Here is a 20,349-nt window from a genome sequence, read left to right as displayed (position 1 = left end):
AGGGGTGTTAGCAATGTCTGTTCCAAATTTCAAAACTCTATCTTCAATATTGAAATAAATTTATTTTCAGGTCTATAAAAAATCCCAATATTTTTTGTTTAGTCAATATGGCAACCCTGTCCACCCAGAAAAAAAAATGAAACCGTTACAATATTTAACGGTCTTCTGCCATTACATTTATGTTATTTTTTTGTCATATTTGAAAAGGATACAAAAACAAAAACAGACACAATATATTTTGTTTTCGAATACTGAATCTGAATCCGAAATTTGATCTAAGACGCAATGAAATGACGCTAATTTTTGTGTTGGTAAAAAGAAGAAGAAGAAGCAGCAGCAGAAAACAATACAAAACAAATAAAAACCTTCTGTTTTTTAGCTTTCAACGCTTTGGTGGGATGCCATCCATGTAACATTACCTTCAAGGTATTCATATTTGGCCCCGGCTCAGTTATCATCCCGACACAGCTACAGCTCGCTATGGAGCACTGAGAGTGTGTAGCTTGGTGTGTGCTTGTGTGTGTGTGTCTGTTTTCTAAAAGTAAAGGTATAAGGAAACTATAAAAGTCTATATATGAAAAGAAGAAGAAGCAGCAGCAGTAGTACACATCAAGACGATGCCAACAACAATTGCCGAACAACCGAACCGAACAACAACAGCAAACCAAAAAAAATTGTCAACTCTTTTGTAAAAGTTTTCTCAGCTGTAACAGGTTTTCAACATTTAAGCTGAGGTTTTAAATTTACAACAAACAGTTGATGTCAGACGATGTAAGAGCTTCGAACAGTACACCACGATACGATGCGACTCGACTCGACTCTAGACATCAGATACCATCTATCAAAGTAATGGAATCACAGTCAACAGGAATAAATTCGAACGGTTTCAAAATCCTTCCAAAAAGTGCGGAGTATTCAGAAAAAAAGGATAATCGAGTGCCTCGCAAAACTGATCGCGTTTCAAATCCTAGTGAAAAAAGGTGGCAATCCTATGTACCCGAAAAAAATGATAAGTGGAGTATTCAAAAAGAAGGATAACCCTTAAAATAGTGTCTCAAAAAAGTAGTGCCTCGCCCACCCATTCTTCTTAAATTCAATTTTAAAGAACTGAGATCGGTTGGTGCATAGATGGGTTAAAACGTTTTCCTCTAAACTATGTGGAATTGAAATCAATTTTTATTTTTTGAAAATTCTCATAACACAAAACGAAATTCTAGCACCATTCGAAATCAGTGCTTTTAATTGAAAGAAATCATCAGCTGGAAATAAATAAAAAATTGAAAAAATTAATAAAAAAATAAATTCAACAAAAAAAAATTTAAAAAAATGTGTGTTTAAAAAAAGAAATTGGTTTTTGAATGGCTTCCCGACAACAACAACAACAACAAAAGTGTTTCAAATCTCTTGTGTGAATGTCATTAACATTTAAGTTCAATCTGCAGCAGTGCAGTGAAACCCTAAAAGTGATCACAAAAACAATTCGATATCATGACGAAGCAGAATGCTGCTGCAGATCAATCACATGGATCGTTACAAAAAAGCAACAATAACAACAATAAAATGTATAAACAAATTAATAAAAATAATCAAAACATCAAATTACACGCAATTCGATTGTAAAATGAGCCCAAACTATTCAAAATATCGAAATTTGGGAAATATCCTCATATGGGGCCTACCCATAAAAGTGGACCAATACTTATAATTTTTAGTAGAGAAATTAGTTACCTAATGAGAAACCAAAATATTAAATTACAGGCAATTCGGTTGAAAAAACGTGAAGAAATCACGAAAATATCGAAATTTGGAAGGTACCCTTATATGGGGGCTACCCTGAAAAATGCACCAATATTGATAATTTTTGGTAGGGAGATTTGCTATCTAAGGAGAGCCCAAAATACCAAAATACAGCCAATTCGGTTGAGAAGCCTACCCAAAATCTCAAAAATCCGAATAATTGGAGGGTAGCGGTATGTGGGAGCTACCTTAAAAAGTAGATCAATATTGACAATTTTTGGTGTAGAGGTTTGACACCTAATGAGAAACCAAAATATTAAATTACAGTCAATTCGGTTGAAAAACGTGTAAAAATCACGAAAATATCGAAATTTGGAAGGTACCCTTATATGGGGGCTACCCCGAAAAATGAACCAATATTGATAATTTTTGGTAGGGAGATTTGCTATCTAAGGAGAGCCCAAAATACCAAATTACAGCCAATTCGGTTGAAAAGCCTACCCAAAATCTCAAAAATCCGAATAATTGGAGGGTACCGGTATGTGGGAGCAACCTTAAAAAATAGACAAATATTAATAATTTTTTGTATGGAGATTTGATACCTAACGAGAATCCAAAATATCAAATTATAGACAATTCAGTTTAAAAACGTGTAAAAATCACGAAAATATCGAAATTCGGAAGGTACCCTTATGTGGGAGCTAACCTGAAAAGAGGACCAATATTAATAATTTTTGGTATGGAGGTTTGATACCTAATGAGAATCCAAAATACCAAATTACAGCCAATTCAGTTAAAAAACTTGCCCAGAATCTCAAAAATCCGAATAATTGGAGGGTACCGGTATGTGGGAGCAACCTTAAAAAATAGACAAATATTAATAATTGTTTGTATGGAGATTTGATACCTAACGACAATCCAAAATATCAAATTATAGACAATTCAGTTTAAAAACGTGTCCAAAATCCGCAAAAAGCGAATTATTGGAGGCACCCTTATATATGGGGGCTACCCTAAATGGTGAACCAAAAATTATGATTTTTGGTATGAAGGTTAGTTAGCCAATGAGAATCCAAAATACCAAATTACAGCCAATTCGGTTAAAAACCCTGCACAGAATCTCAAAAATTCGAATAATTGGAGGGTACCTTTATGTGGGAACTACCTTAAAAAGTAGACCAATATTAATAATTTTTGGTGTGTAGGTTTGACACCTAATGAGGATCCATAATATAAAATTGGAGACAATTTGGTTGAAAAACGTAACTAAAATCGCCAAAAAGTGATTTATTGGGGTTACCCTTATATGGGAGCTATCCTAAAAAGTAGACCAATGTTGAATATTTTGTATAGAAAAATTAGCTACCTAATGAGAACCCAACATGCCAAATTACAACCAATTTGAATGAAGAAACATTACCAAATCCACTAAATTCGAAATTCCGAAGGTACCCTTAAAGGGGGACTACCCAAAAAAATTTCACCAATATTGATCATATTTGGTAGGTGGATATACAACCCAATGAAAACCCAAAATAACAATTTACAGCCAATTCGATTGAAAAATTTGCCAAAAATCCCAAAATAACGAAATTCGGAAGCTACCCTTATATGGGAGCTAACGTACAAAGTATACCATTGTTGATAATTTTTTGTAGGAAGGTTTGCTACCCAATGAGAACCCAACATGCCAAATTACAGCCAATTTGAACGAAAAACATGACCTAAATCCCCTAAATTATCGAAATTCCAAAGGTCCCCTAAAGGGAGACTACACTAAAAACTCCACCAATATTGATCATTTATAGTAGGATGATGGAAAACCCAATAAGAACCAAAAATACCAAATTACAGGCAATTCGATTAAAAACTTGCCAAAAATCGCCAAAATATCGAAATTCGGATGGTAGCCTTATATGGGAACTACCCTAAAAAGTATACCAATATTGATCATTTTTGGTGTGGCGGTTTGACACCTAATGAGGAACCATAATATAAAATTGGAGACAATTCGGTTGAAAAACGTGCCCAAAATCTTCAAAAGGCGAATTATTTTTGGTACCCTTATATGGGGACTATCCTCAAAAGTGGACCAATATTTATAATTTTTGGTAGAAAGATTTGCTACCCAATGAGAACCAAAAATACCAAATTACAGGCAATTCGATAAAAAACTTCGGATGGTAGCCTTATATGGGAGGTACCCTAAAAAGTATACCAATATTGATCATTTTTGGTGTGGAGGTTTGACACCTAATGAGGAACCATAAAATAAAATTGGAGACAATTCGGTTGAAAAACGTGCCCAAAATTTTCAAAAATAGATAATTTTTGGTTTAGAGATTTGCTATACCCAATGAGAATCCCATCCTTGTGTGGATCCTTTAAAAATATTTTTTAAAAAATCCACGCCTTGTGTTGATTCCCTAAAAATATTTTTCTTAAATCCACTCGTTATTTTTTGTTCAAAAATCATTTTTTTAAAAATGTCTTACCTTATTGTTTCAATCAAAATTTTGTTTTTTGCAAATCGATTCTTTCTTGTTTTGTAAATTTTCCGTTTTTATTCAAGCATTTCATTCATTTTTCCAATTCTATAGTCTATAAGCTGGTCACAATGTTCTTGTAATAGTTCTACGTAGTTATTAATATATATGTGTGTGTTTGTATATATGTATATCTATAAAAATGTAAATTTCAAAGGCTTTGCCAGCAAAACAATTAGATTGTTAATAGTGGTGTTGGTTGGTTGGTAGGGTTCCATTATTTTTTTAGAATTCATCCTTTTCAAATGGATGATGGGGATGGCCATAGACACTGTGGGGGGAAGACAGAGAGAAAAGAAAAAAAAATATTAATTAGAATATTTAATAATTCATAATTATTACAGAAACTAAAACATTAACCAAACCAGGCAAATAATAAAATAAAAACAAAGAATCAAAAATAATATTTAAAAAGTTTCTGCTAGGCTGAAATAAAGAGGGATACAACTAAGGAAACAAGAAACAACTAAATTTAAATCGTAACAAAAAATTTAAAAATTATTATTAAAGGGGTTAATAGTTATGACAAGGGTGAGAACTACAAATTAGAAATTATTTTCATTGAAAATAAAATTAAAAATATGTCCAAAATCCACTAAATCGGAAATTTGAGAGGCACCCTTATATGGGAGCTACCCCAAAAAGTGGACCAATATTGATAATTTTTGGTATACAGATTTTGTACCCTATTAGATTCCAAAGTACGAAATTACAGCCGATTCGGTTGAAAAGCAAACCCAAACTCCCCAAAATCGGAAATTTTTGAGTCATCTTTATATGGTAGCTAGGCCAAACAAGTGGACCAATAATTATAATTATACCAAATTGCAGCGAATTGGGTTGAAAAGCAAGCCCAAACTCCCCAAAATCGGAAATTTTTGAGGCATCCTTATATGGAGGCTACCCTTAAAAATGGAGCAATATTGATAATATTTGGTAGAACGATTTTGTAGGCTATTTGACTCCAAAATACCAAATTACAGCCCAATTGGTTGGAAAAATGTGCGCCAAATCCCCAAAAACTTAAATTTTAGAGGTTATGTTATATGGTGGCTACCCTCAAACCAAATTGCATCGAATTCGGTTGAAAAGCAAGCCCAAACTCCCCAAAATCGGAAATTTTTGAGGCATCCTTATATGGAGGCTACCCTTAAAAATGGAGCAATATTGATAATATTTGGTAGAACGATTTTGTAGGCTATTTGACTTCAAAATACCAAATTACAGCCCAATTGGTTGGAAAAATGTGCGCCAAATCCCCAAAAACTTAAATTTTAGAGGTTATGTTATATGGTGGCTACCCTCAAACCAAATTGCATCGAATTCGGTTGAAAAGCAAGCCCAAACTCCCCAAAATCAGAAATTTTTGAGGCATCCTTATATGGGGGCTACCCTTTAAAAATGGAGCAATATTGATAATATTTGGTAGAACGATTTTGTAGGCTATTTGACTCCAAAATACCAAATTACAGCCCAATTGGTTGGAAAAATGTGCCCAAAATGCCCAAAAACTGAAATTTTAGAGGTTATGTTATATGGTGGCTACCCTCAAACGTGGACCAATTCCAATCGTTTTTCATATGAACATTTGCTGCCCAATCAGAACACAAAATATCAAATTTCAGACAATTCGGTTGAAAAATGTGGTCAAACTCTCAAAAAATTGAAATTTTTGAGGTTATATTGAATGGGGTCTACCCTCAAAAGTTGACCAATATTGATAATTTTTGTTGGGAAGATTTATTACCCAACAAGAAAGCAAAATATGAAATTATAGCCAATTTGGTTGGAAAAACGTGCCCAAACTCACCTAAAACCTATGTTTGGGAGGTTATTTGAATGGGGGCTACCCTAAAAAATGGATCGATATTGACAATATTTGGATAGACGAATTTCTATCATATGAGAATCCAAAATATGAAATTACAGCCAATTCGGTTGGAAAAACGTGGACAAAATTCCGCAATATCGAAATTTAAGAGGTATCGTTACCAAGGGGGCTAACCTGAAACTTGGGCAAATATTCATAATTTTTGGTAGGATGATTTTCCACCCAATGAGTATCCAAAATACCAAATTGCAGCCAATTCGGTTAAGAAAACGTACCCAAAATGCCACAATATCGACATTTGAGAGGTATCGTTACAAAGGGGGCTACCCTGAAACTTGGGCCGATATTGATAATTTTTGGAAGGATGATTTGTAATCCGATGAGATTCCAAAATACCAAATTACAGCCAATTCGGTTGAAAAATGTGCCCCAAAACCGGCAAAATCGGAATATTGGGAGGCAACCTTATATGGGAGCTACCCTAAAAAGTGAACCAATAATGATAATTTTTGGTAGGAAGATTTTATACCCAATATGAATACAAAATACCAAATTATAGCCAATTCGGTTGAAAATGTGATCCAAAACCCGCAAAATCGGAATATTGGGAGGCACCCTTATATGGGAGCTACCCTAAAAAGTGAACCAATAATGATAAATTTTGGTAGACAGATTTTGTACCCAATATGAATACAAAATACCAAATTATAGCCAATTTCATTGGAAAAACGTGACCAAACATCCACAAAATCGGAAATTGGGGAGGTACCCTTATATGGGAGCTACCCTAAAAAATGGATCAAAAACAATAGTTTTTGGTATGGAGCTGTTGTACCCAATGAGAGCCCAAAATACAAAATTACAGCCAATTCAATTGGAAAATGTACCCAAATTCCCAAAATATCGAAATTTGAGAGCCTCTTTTCAATGGGAGCTAACATTAAAAGTGGATCAATTTTTATAATTTTTGGTAGGTATATTTACTACCCGATGAGTATTCAAATTGCAAACTTACAGCTAATTTGGTTGAAAAATGTTCCGAAAATCCCCAAAAAGGGAAATTTTGATGGTATCTTTACCCTGAAACATGAACCAATTTCAATCATTTTTGGTAGAAGGATTTTCTACCTAAGGAGAATCCAAAATACTAAATTGCAGCTAATTCGGTTGAAAAATTTACCCAAAAAACCAAAATATCGAAATTTAGGAGGTACTCTTATATGGGAACTATGCCAAAACATGGACCAATGTATCTCAGGTTTAATATCAAACATCCAAGGAGTTGTAACAATGTTTGTACAAATTTGTAAAGCTCTATCTGAAATATTGCCAGCTCTATCATGATTTCAAAAGACTGACAGACATGACTAAATCGCCATAGACCTCTATGAAATACGGGGATAAGGATATAATGGGTTGTTTGAGAGGTAAATTAACTATTCTAAGCGGAAAACAAGCAATCAAGTTAGTGTAAATTACTTAGTTATTAAGTAAATAAATTATTAAAAACAAAAAAAAATACTTTTTCAAATTGTAATTCGAATTACTTATAGAATTAAAAAAAATATAGAAATTATTAATTATAGAATTACAAAAAAGATAAAAATAAAATCAAAAGCAAACTAGCAACACAACAACAAATCATAAAATAAATCATTTCATATTTTACCCCTAGTTGAAATTTAAATTTGAAATTTGATTTAAAATTCATCGTGGAAAGGATAATGAGGATGCGTGCCAGCATCGCTGTTTATATTAAAGAAAATAAATAAATAATTAAAAATGAAATTTAAATAAATTATTATAATTTAAATAAATTTGTATAATTTTTATAAAAATCGGTTTTAAATTCAATACTCACTTCAACAAGGGCACCAAACGGCCATTGCAATCGAAGCTATCAATGTTGGCCATATCCTCGGCACTCAATTCAAAACCAAAGACATCAAAGTTGGAGGCAATACGGCTCTTGGTAACCGATTTGGGAATGACAATGTTGCCACGTTGAATTTGATAGCGGATCAAAATTTGTGCAGGGGTTTTGGAATATTTTTCAGCAATGGCGACGATCTTGAAACACAAAAAAGATAATCAAGTTAATTTAATTTCTAAAACAAAAAATCATTTCTTCCTTACCTTAGGATCCTCCATCAACACAGGATCACCGGCCTTGGCCCATGGACGATTGGGTGAACCCAATGGACTGTAGGCGGTAATGGCAATATTTTTCGATTTGCAATATTCCATCAATTTCTTTTGGGTCAAATAGGGATGACACTCGACCTGATTGGTGGCCGGAGGAATGGTGGCCACAGCCAAAATACGTTCAATTTGGTTTTTATTGAAATTGGAAACACCAATGGACTTAACCAAACCATCTTGTACCAATTTTTCCATTTCTTTCCAGGTATCAACGTAGTCAGCATCGGAGAAGGCAGTCTTACCCTCAGCATCAACTGGGAAGAGCTCATCACCTTCCTTATAGCCCATGGGCCAGTGGATCAAATACATATCAATGTAAGATAATTTCAAGTTTTTCAAGGTAGTCTCACAGGCGCCACGCACCAAATCGGGACGATGGAAGGTGTTCCATAATTTGCTGGTAATGAATAAGTCCTCACTGGAAAAAAATACAATTGCAAACATTATTTTTTTTTATTATTTAAAATGTAATTTTTTCTACTCACCGCTTGACAACACCTTCATTGATCTTAGCCTCAATACCCTCACCGACTTCGTGTTCATTTTGATAGACATGGGCACAATCAATGTGACGATAGCCAATATCAATGGCATCTTTAACGGCTTGGGCAACTTCACCCTTGGGACTCTACAATGTTGAGAGGAGGAATGGATGGAATAAAGAAAAAAGAAGAAGAAGAAAAAACGATATTGTTAATTAGTGTCTTGTAAAGAATTTTCAAAACTTATTGCTAATTTTAACAAGTCTAAAATTTGTGACTTTTTTATTGCGGCGGCAGGCAATAAGGTGATAATTTTAAAATTGTGGAGAATAACATAATCGCAAATTGGCTATGGTGACCTTTAAAAAAAAATAAAAAATCGCAATATTTCGAATTTCGGGAATACCATTATATGGGTTCAATACCCAAACTTGGGCCGATATTGATAATTTAAGGTTTACTACCCCTTGAGAATCCAAAATACCAAATTAGAGCCCATTCGGTTGAAAAACTTGCTCAAACTCCTCGAAAATCGAAATTTTGGAGGTTATGTTAAATGGGGGCTACCCTTCAATGTGGAGCAATATTGATAATTTTTGGTAGGAAGGTTTACTACCCCATGAGAACTCAAACTACCAAATCACACCCAATTCGGTTGGAAAACGTGGCCAAAACCCCCAAAAACGTAGATTTTTGAGGTTATGTTGTATGGTGGCCATCCTCAAAAAAGGACCAATTTTGATCATTTTCGGTAGGAAGTTTTGCTATCCTATGAGAATCCAAAGTAACAAAATACAGACAATTCGGCTGAAAAAATGTGCCCAAAATTCCCAAAAACAGAAATTTTAGAGGTAATGTTATATGGGGGCCATCCTCAAAAGTGGACCAAGTTTGATAATTTTCGGTAGGAAGATTTGCTACCCTATGAGAACCCAAATTACCAAATTACACCCAATTTGGTTGGAAAACGTGGCCAAAATCCCCAAATACGTAAATTTTTGAGGTTATGTTGTATGGGAGCTACCCTAAAAAGTCTACCAATATTGACAATTTTCGGTAGGAAGATTTGCTATCCTACGAGAATCCAAAATAACAAATTACACCGAATCCAGTTGAAAAGATGTGCCCAAAATCCCCAAAAAACGTAATTTTTTGAGGTTATGTTGTATGGGGGCCATCCTCAAAAGTGGACCAATTTTTATAATATTCGGTAGGAAGATTGGCTATCCTATGAGAACCCAAATTACCAAATTACAGCCAATTCGGTTTAAAAACGTGGCCAAAATCCACAAAAACGTAAATTGTGGAGGTTATATTGAATGGGAGCTACACTCAAAAGTGGATCAATTTTAATTATTTTTGGTACGAACATTTGCTTTCCTATGAGAATCCAAAATACCAAATTACAGCCAATTCGGTTGAAAAAACTTGGCCGAAATCCTCCGAATCATCGAAAATTGCAGATACATTCATATGGGCGCTAGAACAAATCGTGGACCGATATTAATAATCTTTGTTAGGGAGGTTCGCTACCCAATGAGAATCCAAAATACTAAATTACAGCCAATTCGATTGAAAAATGTATCCAAAATAGTCAATAATGGGATTTCCGTTATATGGAGGCTACCCTGAAACTTGAACCAATATGGATTATTTCTGGTAGATAGATTTTCTACCCAATGAGAATCCAAAATATCAAATTACAGCCAATTTGATTGAAAAATGTGTCCAAAATCCCAAAGTATCGACATTTCGATGAAACCCTTATGTGGGTGCTACCCCTAAAAGTGGACCCATATTCATAATTTTTGGTAGACAGATTTGCTACCCAACGATAACCCAAAATGTCAGACTACATCCACTTGAAAAAAAAGTATCAACAATTTCCCTATGACCAAAATTCCGCAATCATGCACGGCATGTTCATGTTCTAATGGCATGTTTGATTTTGCTTCATATCAATAACAAAAAAAAAGCATAAACTCTTCATTAAATAATCATAAAATTTAATTATTGACTAGGTCCGTCGTCTTATCACCAAATTTCAAGTGTGTGGCGCGTACCGACTGATATCAAGTTGAATATAAACTTGAAAATCAAATTTGACAAGTATTTGGAACATAAATTATGTTGATGACCACCTCCTGGAGTGGAGGTCAAAAATCCACATAGCAATTACATTTTTGATTTTTTTGGTATAATAACAATTTGTTTAATAGGCCCATAAATTGTCGGAAGATATGACATATTTAGGCATGTAGTCGATTATTTTCAAAATAAATTAATTTAATCTACGATGTTGATTTCTTATCAGAAACAAAAAAGGGGAAACGACGTCGTCGTTCCGGGCTTTGTGACGACAATATGGAATATTTTCTATAAAAAACGAACAACAATAACAACAATGTTATAGGCATATTATGAAATTACATATAGGAGAGCTTCTATAGATCTACTATCGGTAGAAAAGCTTCTTATGGGTCTTCTATCTGTAGGAGAACTTCTTTGAGTGTTATATACCTAGAGGACCCTTATCATCTTCTATAGAAGACCTTCTACATCTGTTCTAGTAATAGAAAATATTCTTTAGGTCCTTTTGCTACAGAAGACCTTCTATGGGTTTTCTATATAATGGAGACCTTTTGTCTTACCTGTTAAAACAACGATAGAGCTTGCAATATTTAATATATAGCTCTACACATACATTGCTACTAGTCCTAGGATGTTTGGTATTGAAAATGAAATGTGATGGTCCACTATTTAGTTTAGACCCCATATGACGCTACACCCTATTTTTCGGTTATTAGGAATTTTTGGGCACTTTTTTACCAAATCGGCTGTAATTTGATATATTGGATTCTCATAGAGTTGACAATCTTCATACCAAAAATCATAAATATTTTTCTACTTTATAGGGTAGCCTCCATATAAGGATACCCTCCAAATTTCCGAATTTTGAGGAATTTTTACACTTTTCTCAATCAAAGTAGCTGTAATTTGGTATAATGGATTCTCATTGGGTAGCAAATCACCATACCAAAAATTATCAATATTGCTCCACATTTAAGGGTAGCTCCCATATAAGGATATATGTTAAATTTACGAATTTTGCGGAATTAGTGCACTTTTTGCGACCAAATAAGCTGTAATTTGGTATATTGGTTTCTCATAGGGTAGGCAATCTTCATACCAAAAATCATCAATATTGCTCCAAATTTTAGGGTAGTTCCCATATAAGGATACCTCCCCTTAATTTCCGAATTATGGGAAATTTGTGCACTTTTTTGAACCAAAATAGCTGTAACTTGGTATCTTGGATCCTCTGTAGGTACTAAATGTCTATACCAAAAATGATCAATATTGCTCGACATTTGTGGGTAGCTCCCACATAACGGCACCTCCCAAATTTCGATATTCTGAGGAATCAGGGCAGTTTTTTTAACGTAAGCGGTTGTAATTTGGTATTTTAGGTTCTCATTGGCTAGCAAATCTTCCTACAAAGAATTATTAATATTGGTCCACTTCTTTGGGTAGCTCCCATATAACATAACCTCAAAAATTTCCGTATTTTACGGACTTTAGGCGCGTTTTTCAACCGAATTTGCTGTAATTTGGTATGTTGGATTCTCATTGGATAAAAAATCTTTCTACGAAAGAATATCGATGTTGCTCCACATTTGTGTGGGGACTCCATATAACATCTCCATCTAAATTTCCGTTCTTAAGGGAGTTTGGTCACATTTTTCAACCGAATTGTCTGGAATTTGATATTTTGGATTACCATTGGATAGCAAATCGTCCTACCAAAACTTATCAAGGTAGCTCCCTTGTAACGGTGCCACTCAAATGACGGAATTTTGGGTAGTTTGGGCACGTTTTTCAACCCAATTGGCTGCAATTTAGTATTTTGGATCCCCACTGGGTACTTAATCTCCATACCAAAAATTATGAATATTGCTTAACTTTTTATAGTGGATCCCATATAACATAACCTCACAAATTTCGATATTTTGGGATTTTTAACACGTTTTTCAACCGAAGTGGCCGTAATTTGGTATTTCGGATCCTCATTGACTTCATTATCCCCACACCAAAAATTGTCAATATTGCTCAACTTTTTAGGGTATTGTCGCACTTTCTTCAACGGAATTGTCTGCAATTTGGTATTTTGAATTCTCATAGGGTAACAAATCTTTCCACCAAAAATTATCAATATCGCTGCACTTATTAGGGTAGTCACCAAATGTCTCCAAAATGTCGTTTTTTCCTGTTTCTACAATCGATTTGTATTGTTTAAGTGCGACTCCTCGGCTTCAGGTTATTTACTGATAAGGTGTGCAATTTTACAAGTACTTTGCAATAAATAACTAGTTGCTGGATAAGATTTGTTTTGTACTGATATGGATGTGGCGCTAGATAAGATTTGAGTGGTCTGTCGACATATGGCCACAACTACAAACGAACATTCCCGACCTAGTAGACATATCAACATAGCAATTAAAATTTTTTAAACATTTAAAATTAGATTTTTTTATCTACTACCTTTAATTTCAGTTCACCCTGTTTCTAATAAATGATGACCTTGAGGCAATGCAGTTGCGATTGGATGCTTTTTTTTTGTGTAAAATAATGCAACTGTTTAGAATATCTAATCAAATACAAAAAAATGTATTACTTGTGTTTTTGTTGTAAATTGTTGTAAATGTAATAAAAGGTTCGGCCATACATTTGTAGTTGTATTGTGCAATAACCAAATGGCCGATTCCCACCAAGTACTTGTGAAATGCGAACTGAACTCAATAATTAATGATAAGCTTTTTTTTTCTAGTGGGGGCCGCAAAAATCGATCTTCATGTCAATAACAATAATTATAAAAAATAGTTCCATATCACATTCTATTTCCTTCTATATATATTTTTTAGCATGCCATGTGTGTGATTGTGTGAGTTGTATAGCGATTTTTTTCTAGTTTTTTTATTGCAAACTTTTTATAGAACGACCAAAAAAAAAAACAAAGGGCTTGATTAATTGTGCCAAATTAATAATATATTGCTATTTGTTTTTTCTATACTTACACCCCATGTTCCAAGGCCCAATATGGGCATATTATGGCCACTGTTTAACACAACATTTGGTACATTCACCATATTGATATTTTTCACTTTTTTTAATAGTTTTCTTAATAAATTATTTGCGAACTTTCTGCTTTCTTCTTTTCCCGTTTAACCGGCTAATAAATTTATGAATGCCCGCACACTGACAGCTGTTTGGCTTTTATAAGGGGTAATGGGGTAGGGATGATTAGATCGACTTTTGTCTCTAGTGATAAAGAAAGCAGCAAAAAGGAAATGGGAGGCAGATTGCATTGCTGCTGCCGTTAATTTGAATGACAAGTGTATGTGTTGTTGTTGTAAACTGTTGAAATAAGCTCCCAGTGGAAAAGAGAGAGAGCGCCAAAAGGCCGCAATTGTGAGTGCGAGTGCTGTTATCAACGAGAATGTCTTCAATGGGGGTTAGTTGTCATCCAAAGTAGATTGATAACACTGTATTGTGGCATTTGATGATTGTTATTAATTAAAGCATACTTTTAGGCGGTAATAAATGCTGCTTAAGGCAATATTTGCATTAAACGTATAATCTTTCCATTAGAAGGAGGGAAAAAGACGTACAGTGGTGGTCACAGAATTAAAACATTTACTGTGGTAAACATTTTTTGATCAGACCTCGATTAGTTTGAAGTATTTTTGAATTTTTTTTTAATTCAGAACACTTCAATATACTGCACTTAAGAGATTTAATGTGAAAATAGAAAATTATTGCATGCAATTTTTCCATATATAACGGTTTTTTTGAAAATACATCGACTTTGAAGTGGCCATATAATTAAAACATCGTGTGGGATTTTTACTTTACTGCATTTTTTGAAAATATTTTTAGAAAAGCTCTTTAATTTAGTTAAATTATGTAAAATAAGCTTCGATAAAATCATTTTCAGATAAAAATTGTTGACAAAATCTGTAAAATCTATCAAAATTGCCAAAAAATTGTACAGTACACCTTACATTCAGATAATCACCCTTATTATAGAAAATAAAGGTCCGAATGCACCAGAAATTGCTAGAATTAATAGAAAACAATAAATAATTCTCAAAATAAATAAATATTTGACATAAAAACTCATAAAATGGGAATTAACCTAAAGGAACGATTCAATTTCAATAGCCTTTACTGAAGAAGGCCGGATTATTTTTGCAGTATGTGAGAAAAAAATCGATTGATATTGGTATTTATTATATCAAATCGACTGTTCGAGTATTACAGAATATATATTATCAAAAAATATATCTGTCAGAACAGAACGAACAGAGATCAACGCCAAGGTTGACGAGTAAAAGTTTCTGGCACACAGCAGTTTGTTTGATGGTCAACTCATGACACTTAAAATCTATTGAACATGACAATATTTTTCCAAAATAATATTTTTTGAATCGAATAACTTCCACTTAATCTATTTACGTATAAAGGAAGAAAAAATTTTACAGTTTGACAAATATTTGAAGTCTTGTGTTGAACATCAAAAATGCTGCTGTGTGCCAGAAACTTTTACTCGTCAACCTAGGCGTTGATCTCTGTTCGTTCTGTTCTGACCCATATATTTTTTGATATAATATATTCTGTAATACTCGAACAGTCGATTTGATATAATAAATACCAATATCAATCGATTTTTTTCTCACATACCGCAAAAATATTCCGGCCTTCTTCAGTAAAGGCCATTGAAATTGAATCGTTCCTTTAGGTTAATTCCCACTTTTTGAGTTTTTATTTCAAATATTTATTTATTTTGAGAATTATTTATTGTTTTCTACTAATTTTAGCAATTTCTGCTGCATTCGGACCTTTATTTTCTATAATAAGGGTGATTATCTGAATGTAAGGTGTACTGTACAAATTTTTGGCAATTTTGATAGATTTTACAGATTTTGTCAACAATTTTTATCTGTAAATGATTTTATCGGTGCTTATTTTACATAATTTAACTAAATAAAAGAGCTTTTCTAAAAATATTTTCAAAAAATGCAGTAAACTAAAAATCCCACACAATGTTTTAATTATATGGCCACTTCAAAGTCGATGTATTTTCAAAAAAACCGTTATTTATGGAAAAATTGCATGCAATAATATTCTATTTTCACACTAAATCTCTTAAGTGCTATATATCGAAGTGTTCTGAATTAAAAAATTTTCAAGAATACTTCAAACGAATCGAGGGCTGATCAAAAAATGTTTACCACTGTAAATGTTTTAATTCTGTGACCACCACTGTAGATGTTTTATAAAAAAAATGTTTTTTTTAAAGGACCAATGGGTATTGATTTAAAAAACAATAGTTTTTCAAACTCAAGTGATTTTTTATAATAATTTTTTTTAAGGAACAAAATTAAAAAAAAAACATTTGGATATAAAAAAATTGAAAAATAAAAAAATTTTAAAGCAATTATTTTGAATTATTTTGAATTAAAAAAATATTTTTGAAGCAAGTAGTTAAAAAAATATGTATATTTTTTTCTTATAAAAAAGTAGTCATGGATTTGATAAGATTTTTAAAAAATATTTAAGATGTAAAAAATATTGTTTCAGTATTTTTTTTAAATTTATAAATAATTTTTTGCAAGATTTTCAGAATTAATTTTTTTTAGAAAAAAAAAATTGTAGAAAAAATTTTAAAGGCTTTATTTTTCATGATTTTTAATTCCTAAATTAAATTAAAAATTTTCAGAATTTTTAAGGGCGAACAGGATTTCAGAATTTTTTTAGGGACCAACAGGAAGATATTTATGGATTTCTTTAAGAAGATATTTTTTATTAAAATTTATACCCAGATTTTTATAAATAATTTTTTCAAAATTTTGAGAATTGTTCCAATATTTTTTTGAATTTCTAAAAAATTTTTTTCAAGATTTTTTTTAAGTAAAAAGTCCTAAAAAAATTAAAGGCTTCGATTTAGAAAAAGTTTCTTTTTCATGATTTTAAATTCTTCAAAAAATTCAAAATTTTCAGAATTTTTTAGGGACCAACAGGAAGAAAATTATGGATTTTTTTAATATTTTTCACATACGATCCCACAGAAAATCCAGGATATTTTAAGAATAAAAATTAAAGGACTATCAGGAAGAAAATCAAGGATTTTTGAAAATTTTTGTAAATGGATTTTTAAGACTATTTTTCAAGGACCACTGGCAGAAGATTTTTTCTTTTTTAAACCCTGTTTTAGGGGTCCTAGCTAAACGTTCCAAACATTACTGACCGTTGTGAGGTTGTATGCTGCAAGAAATTGCATTTTCCGATACTCAAAAGGTACTATTTTTCAAAAAGTTTTAATATTTCTCATCCTGAAGTCTAAGAGGGGTTTGACTATGTCCACAATTAAATCAATTTTTTTTAATTTTTTCAACTAACAATTAAATTTTTATTTACATTACAAAACTATTCCTCATAGGCACCATCACCATTTTCGTCATTTTCATAGTCATTATTATCTTCGTCGCCCTCTTCATCGCCGCCATCATCCTCCTCCTGTTGCTGTTGGTCCCACCAGGATAAGACACCCAAACCAGATTCATTTATGGCGGCCTAAAACCATAAAAACAAAATAATAAAATAAAAAACAACAACAATAAAAATATCATCACTCACAATTATTCTATACGGTGTCTTCGATTCATTTACACCACCCCCACCCTGACCAGCAGTTGATGTGTTTGCTGCCGCCGATGTTCCCGGTTTCATGGCATCACTCGAGGGCGGTCCAATTGGTGAACTTTCTTCGAAAATTTCTCGAGAAACACGAAATTTAATTGGTTCCCCTACATCCATAAACAAATCATGTTTACCACCATCTTCCAATGGGTATTCCCATACCCATGCCTGTTCCGTCTCATCAAAACGTGAAGGATGTTGCAGCGCCGTTGGTGGTATTAAAATATCATCGAAAAAGCCCAGCGTCACGTGGACACCCTCATGGCTACAATTACGTATTTTCCCTGTCAAGATGTTACTGATGGCCGGGCGAAAAACAATATAGCGGAATATAACTTCGGTGTGAGAGGCACCATCACCGGGTAATATTATGGAGTCTTTGAGGGAAACGATGTCCTTAAGGGCTATACACAGGCCGACATTAAGTAAAACCTGTTCGGAAAATGAAATAAAAATAAATTATTTATTATAAAAAATGGGCTATTTTTGTCCCATACCTTATTGGCTAGCTTCCGATTAATTTCATCTCTAATGGCCTCCACCAATTTCAAATTAAATTGTTCCGGTGCTATGCGTATGGTATCCTTTAACTCTGCCAATGCAAACATTTGGTCGTGCTGGATATTATTTTATTTAATTAATTGTTATTTATTTTATTTTAATAAAACAAACTTTAAAAACGTGTGAGTCTATTGTAAAGAAAAAACCAAAACAATGCTTGTTCTTTGTTATTTGGCATTCAAAGGTGAATTGATATCCCATTGAATGAAGTGGATTAGGGATCCAGAAATCGAAAGTGGTTAATAAAGCGCACTATTTATTAAAGAAATATTGTAAAAAAATCTGTCATTTAATGAAAAAGTGTGTTTAATTTAATTTCTAAATATATTTAAGGGTCTAATGTAATAGGAGGAATTAATTTTGTTCATTATTATTAGCATGCCAAAGGTGAATTATACCCCATTGAATGAAGTGGATTAGGGATCTAAAAATCGAAAGTTGTCAATTATTAATGGAATAAAGTACAAAATCTGTCATTTAGGGAAAGGGTGTTTAATTGTTTCAGATAAATACTTCCTTCTTCAGCTCATCTATAAAGACACCCCGCTTCGGGTCGCTCACTTCAGCTCGTCTATAAATGACTTTCGGTATCAGCTCGTTAATAAATACTCTCCTCTTTATCTAGTCTATAAAGACTCCCCTCTTCAGCTCTTCTACAAGAACTCCCTTTAGGCTCGACTATAAGACTGATGAAGTATCCTCAATAACTGAGGAACTTCAGACACCCCCCACAGAGTGGCAATTTTCTTATTCTGCTGAACTAATTCTAATTTTTATTAAGCCATTATTTACAAATAAAATTATTCTATTCCGCAAACTAAACATACGGATCAATATCTTTACTTTGTCGTAAAGTTTCCGGTTCGGCACCCACAGCACATGCCATCAGTGCATTAACACTCTGTTCTTCACCAGCCTTATAAATATAACCATTTGCCTTATCCAAATGATTTCTTAAACGCAGCATACTCTCCGTACTGCGGGAGTCCAGCAAATGAAACGAAACAAGGGCGTAATCCTCAACCATCGAACAAATGGCTGCATTCAACTTCTTATAACGTTTCAATGATGGCGTGTCATCCAATACCTCCAGAAGATATTTTAAATCTAAAACATCTGTATAAAAATCCAAACTAAAATGTAATTTATCTTCATGCTGCTTGAGTAAATCCGCCTTGGACAGAACATTAATGTGCGGCAAACCCATTCGCAACATCATATTTAAGGCCAACAATAGGGTTGAGACAAATTTACTTGGTTCCGAACAATAGTGGGAATCAATTAAATTCACTGTTACCAAATGATAACCTTCCCGTTCCAAACGTTCAAATATCCGTGACATGGAGGCGTGGTGGGTATACAGCTCTACTTGTCCTGGACAATCGAATAGGAAATAACGACATTCGGCGGATTTTTTCCGTAAATTTGGCAACAACCAATCTTCGAGATGTTCCTCCAGAAATTCTGCACAATACATGAGAGCCCCATTGGGTCCCAAATGCATTGTATCCATAACATCTTGAACAGTAATCAATTCCATTACATCAATACAGGCGGTGTAGTCCATATTCTCATTGGCCGGATCCAAATTGACGATGCCCACTTGCCGGCCCAGTTCCTTATAGAATTTAAAGGCATTTTGACAATAGGTTGTCTTTCCGCTGCCGGGTGGGCCAACAATCAACTGGCCATAGAGGGGATTTGTGAATTTCAGATTGGCAGGTTGTAGCATTTTTGGAACTGATTTTTCTGACTTTTATAAAAACTTATTTATTAGGAAATTTGCAAAACTATGAAGAAATATGCGAAAGGAAAACTAATGTGAAAAGAAATATCGATAAAGATTGGAATTAAAACAAAACGAAGAATGATAGGGATCTAAAAATTTAAAACAATATTATGATAGGTTTTTATAGATCGAATTTGGGCGGATTAAAAATTGTGTATGACGAGCTGAAGGAAGTCTTTATAGACGAGCTGAATCAGGGAGTCTTTTGATCTGTTCCCGTACTGCAAGAATTTACTCGATTTTCCTATTTTATTCGATATCATAAAGGAAAAAAGTGTTATCGGAGTAAAAAATGGCAGATTCTCGCAGAACGGGAACATACCATTTATAGACAAGCTGAAGCAGGGAGTCTTTATAGACGAGCTGAAGCAGGGAGTCTTTATAGACGAGCTGAAGCAGGGAGTCTTTATAAACGAGCTGAAGCAGGGAGTCTTTATAGAC

The 20,349-nt window shown here is 33.4% G+C and overlaps 3 protein-coding genes across 3 annotated transcripts; all 3 read right to left on the bottom strand.

Moving 5' to 3' along the window:
- Positions 1–4,500: 4,500 nt before the first annotated feature.
- LOC133335937 (aldo-keto reductase family 1 member B1-like) lies at positions 4,501–13,962 on the bottom strand. The gene is made up of 5 exons (XM_061544234.1): positions 13,874–13,962; positions 8,802–8,944; positions 8,251–8,734; positions 7,976–8,184; positions 4,501–4,554 (listed from the first exon to the last, which is right to left on the bottom strand). Exons 1-5 carry the CDS (start codon positions 13,943–13,945, stop codon positions 4,509–4,511), a joined length of 954 nt encoding a protein of 317 aa, XP_061400218.1. The 5' UTR covers positions 13,946–13,962; the 3' UTR covers positions 4,501–4,508.
- Positions 13,963–17,265: 3,303 nt separating this feature from the next.
- LOC133335981 (DNA-directed RNA polymerase III subunit RPC8) lies at positions 17,266–18,166 on the bottom strand. Its single transcript, XM_061544277.1, has 3 exons — positions 18,056–18,166; positions 17,496–17,990; positions 17,266–17,432 (listed from the first exon to the last, which is right to left on the bottom strand). Exons 1-3 carry the CDS (start codon positions 18,164–18,166, stop codon positions 17,286–17,288), a joined length of 753 nt encoding a protein of 250 aa, XP_061400261.1. The 3' UTR covers positions 17,266–17,285.
- Positions 18,167–18,936: 770 nt separating this feature from the next.
- Positions 18,937–19,851, bottom strand: LOC133335959 (GPN-loop GTPase 2). Its single transcript, XM_061544256.1, has one exon. It carries the CDS (start codon positions 19,849–19,851, stop codon positions 18,937–18,939), a length of 915 nt encoding a protein of 304 aa, XP_061400240.1.
- Between the last annotated feature and the right edge of the window lie 498 nt (positions 19,852–20,349).

The sequence above is a fragment of the Musca vetustissima genome, unplaced genomic scaffold (genome assembly GCF_032173495.1).
Source record: "Musca vetustissima isolate MV318-11 ecotype Yass unplaced genomic scaffold, APGP_CSIRO_Mvet_v1 utg20965, whole genome shotgun sequence".
In the NCBI taxonomy this organism is placed as follows: domain Eukaryota; kingdom Metazoa; phylum Arthropoda; class Insecta; order Diptera; family Muscidae; genus Musca; species Musca vetustissima.
The sequence above is the reverse complement of the archived record's forward strand: the minus strand, read 5'-3'. Positions and strand labels throughout refer to the sequence as shown.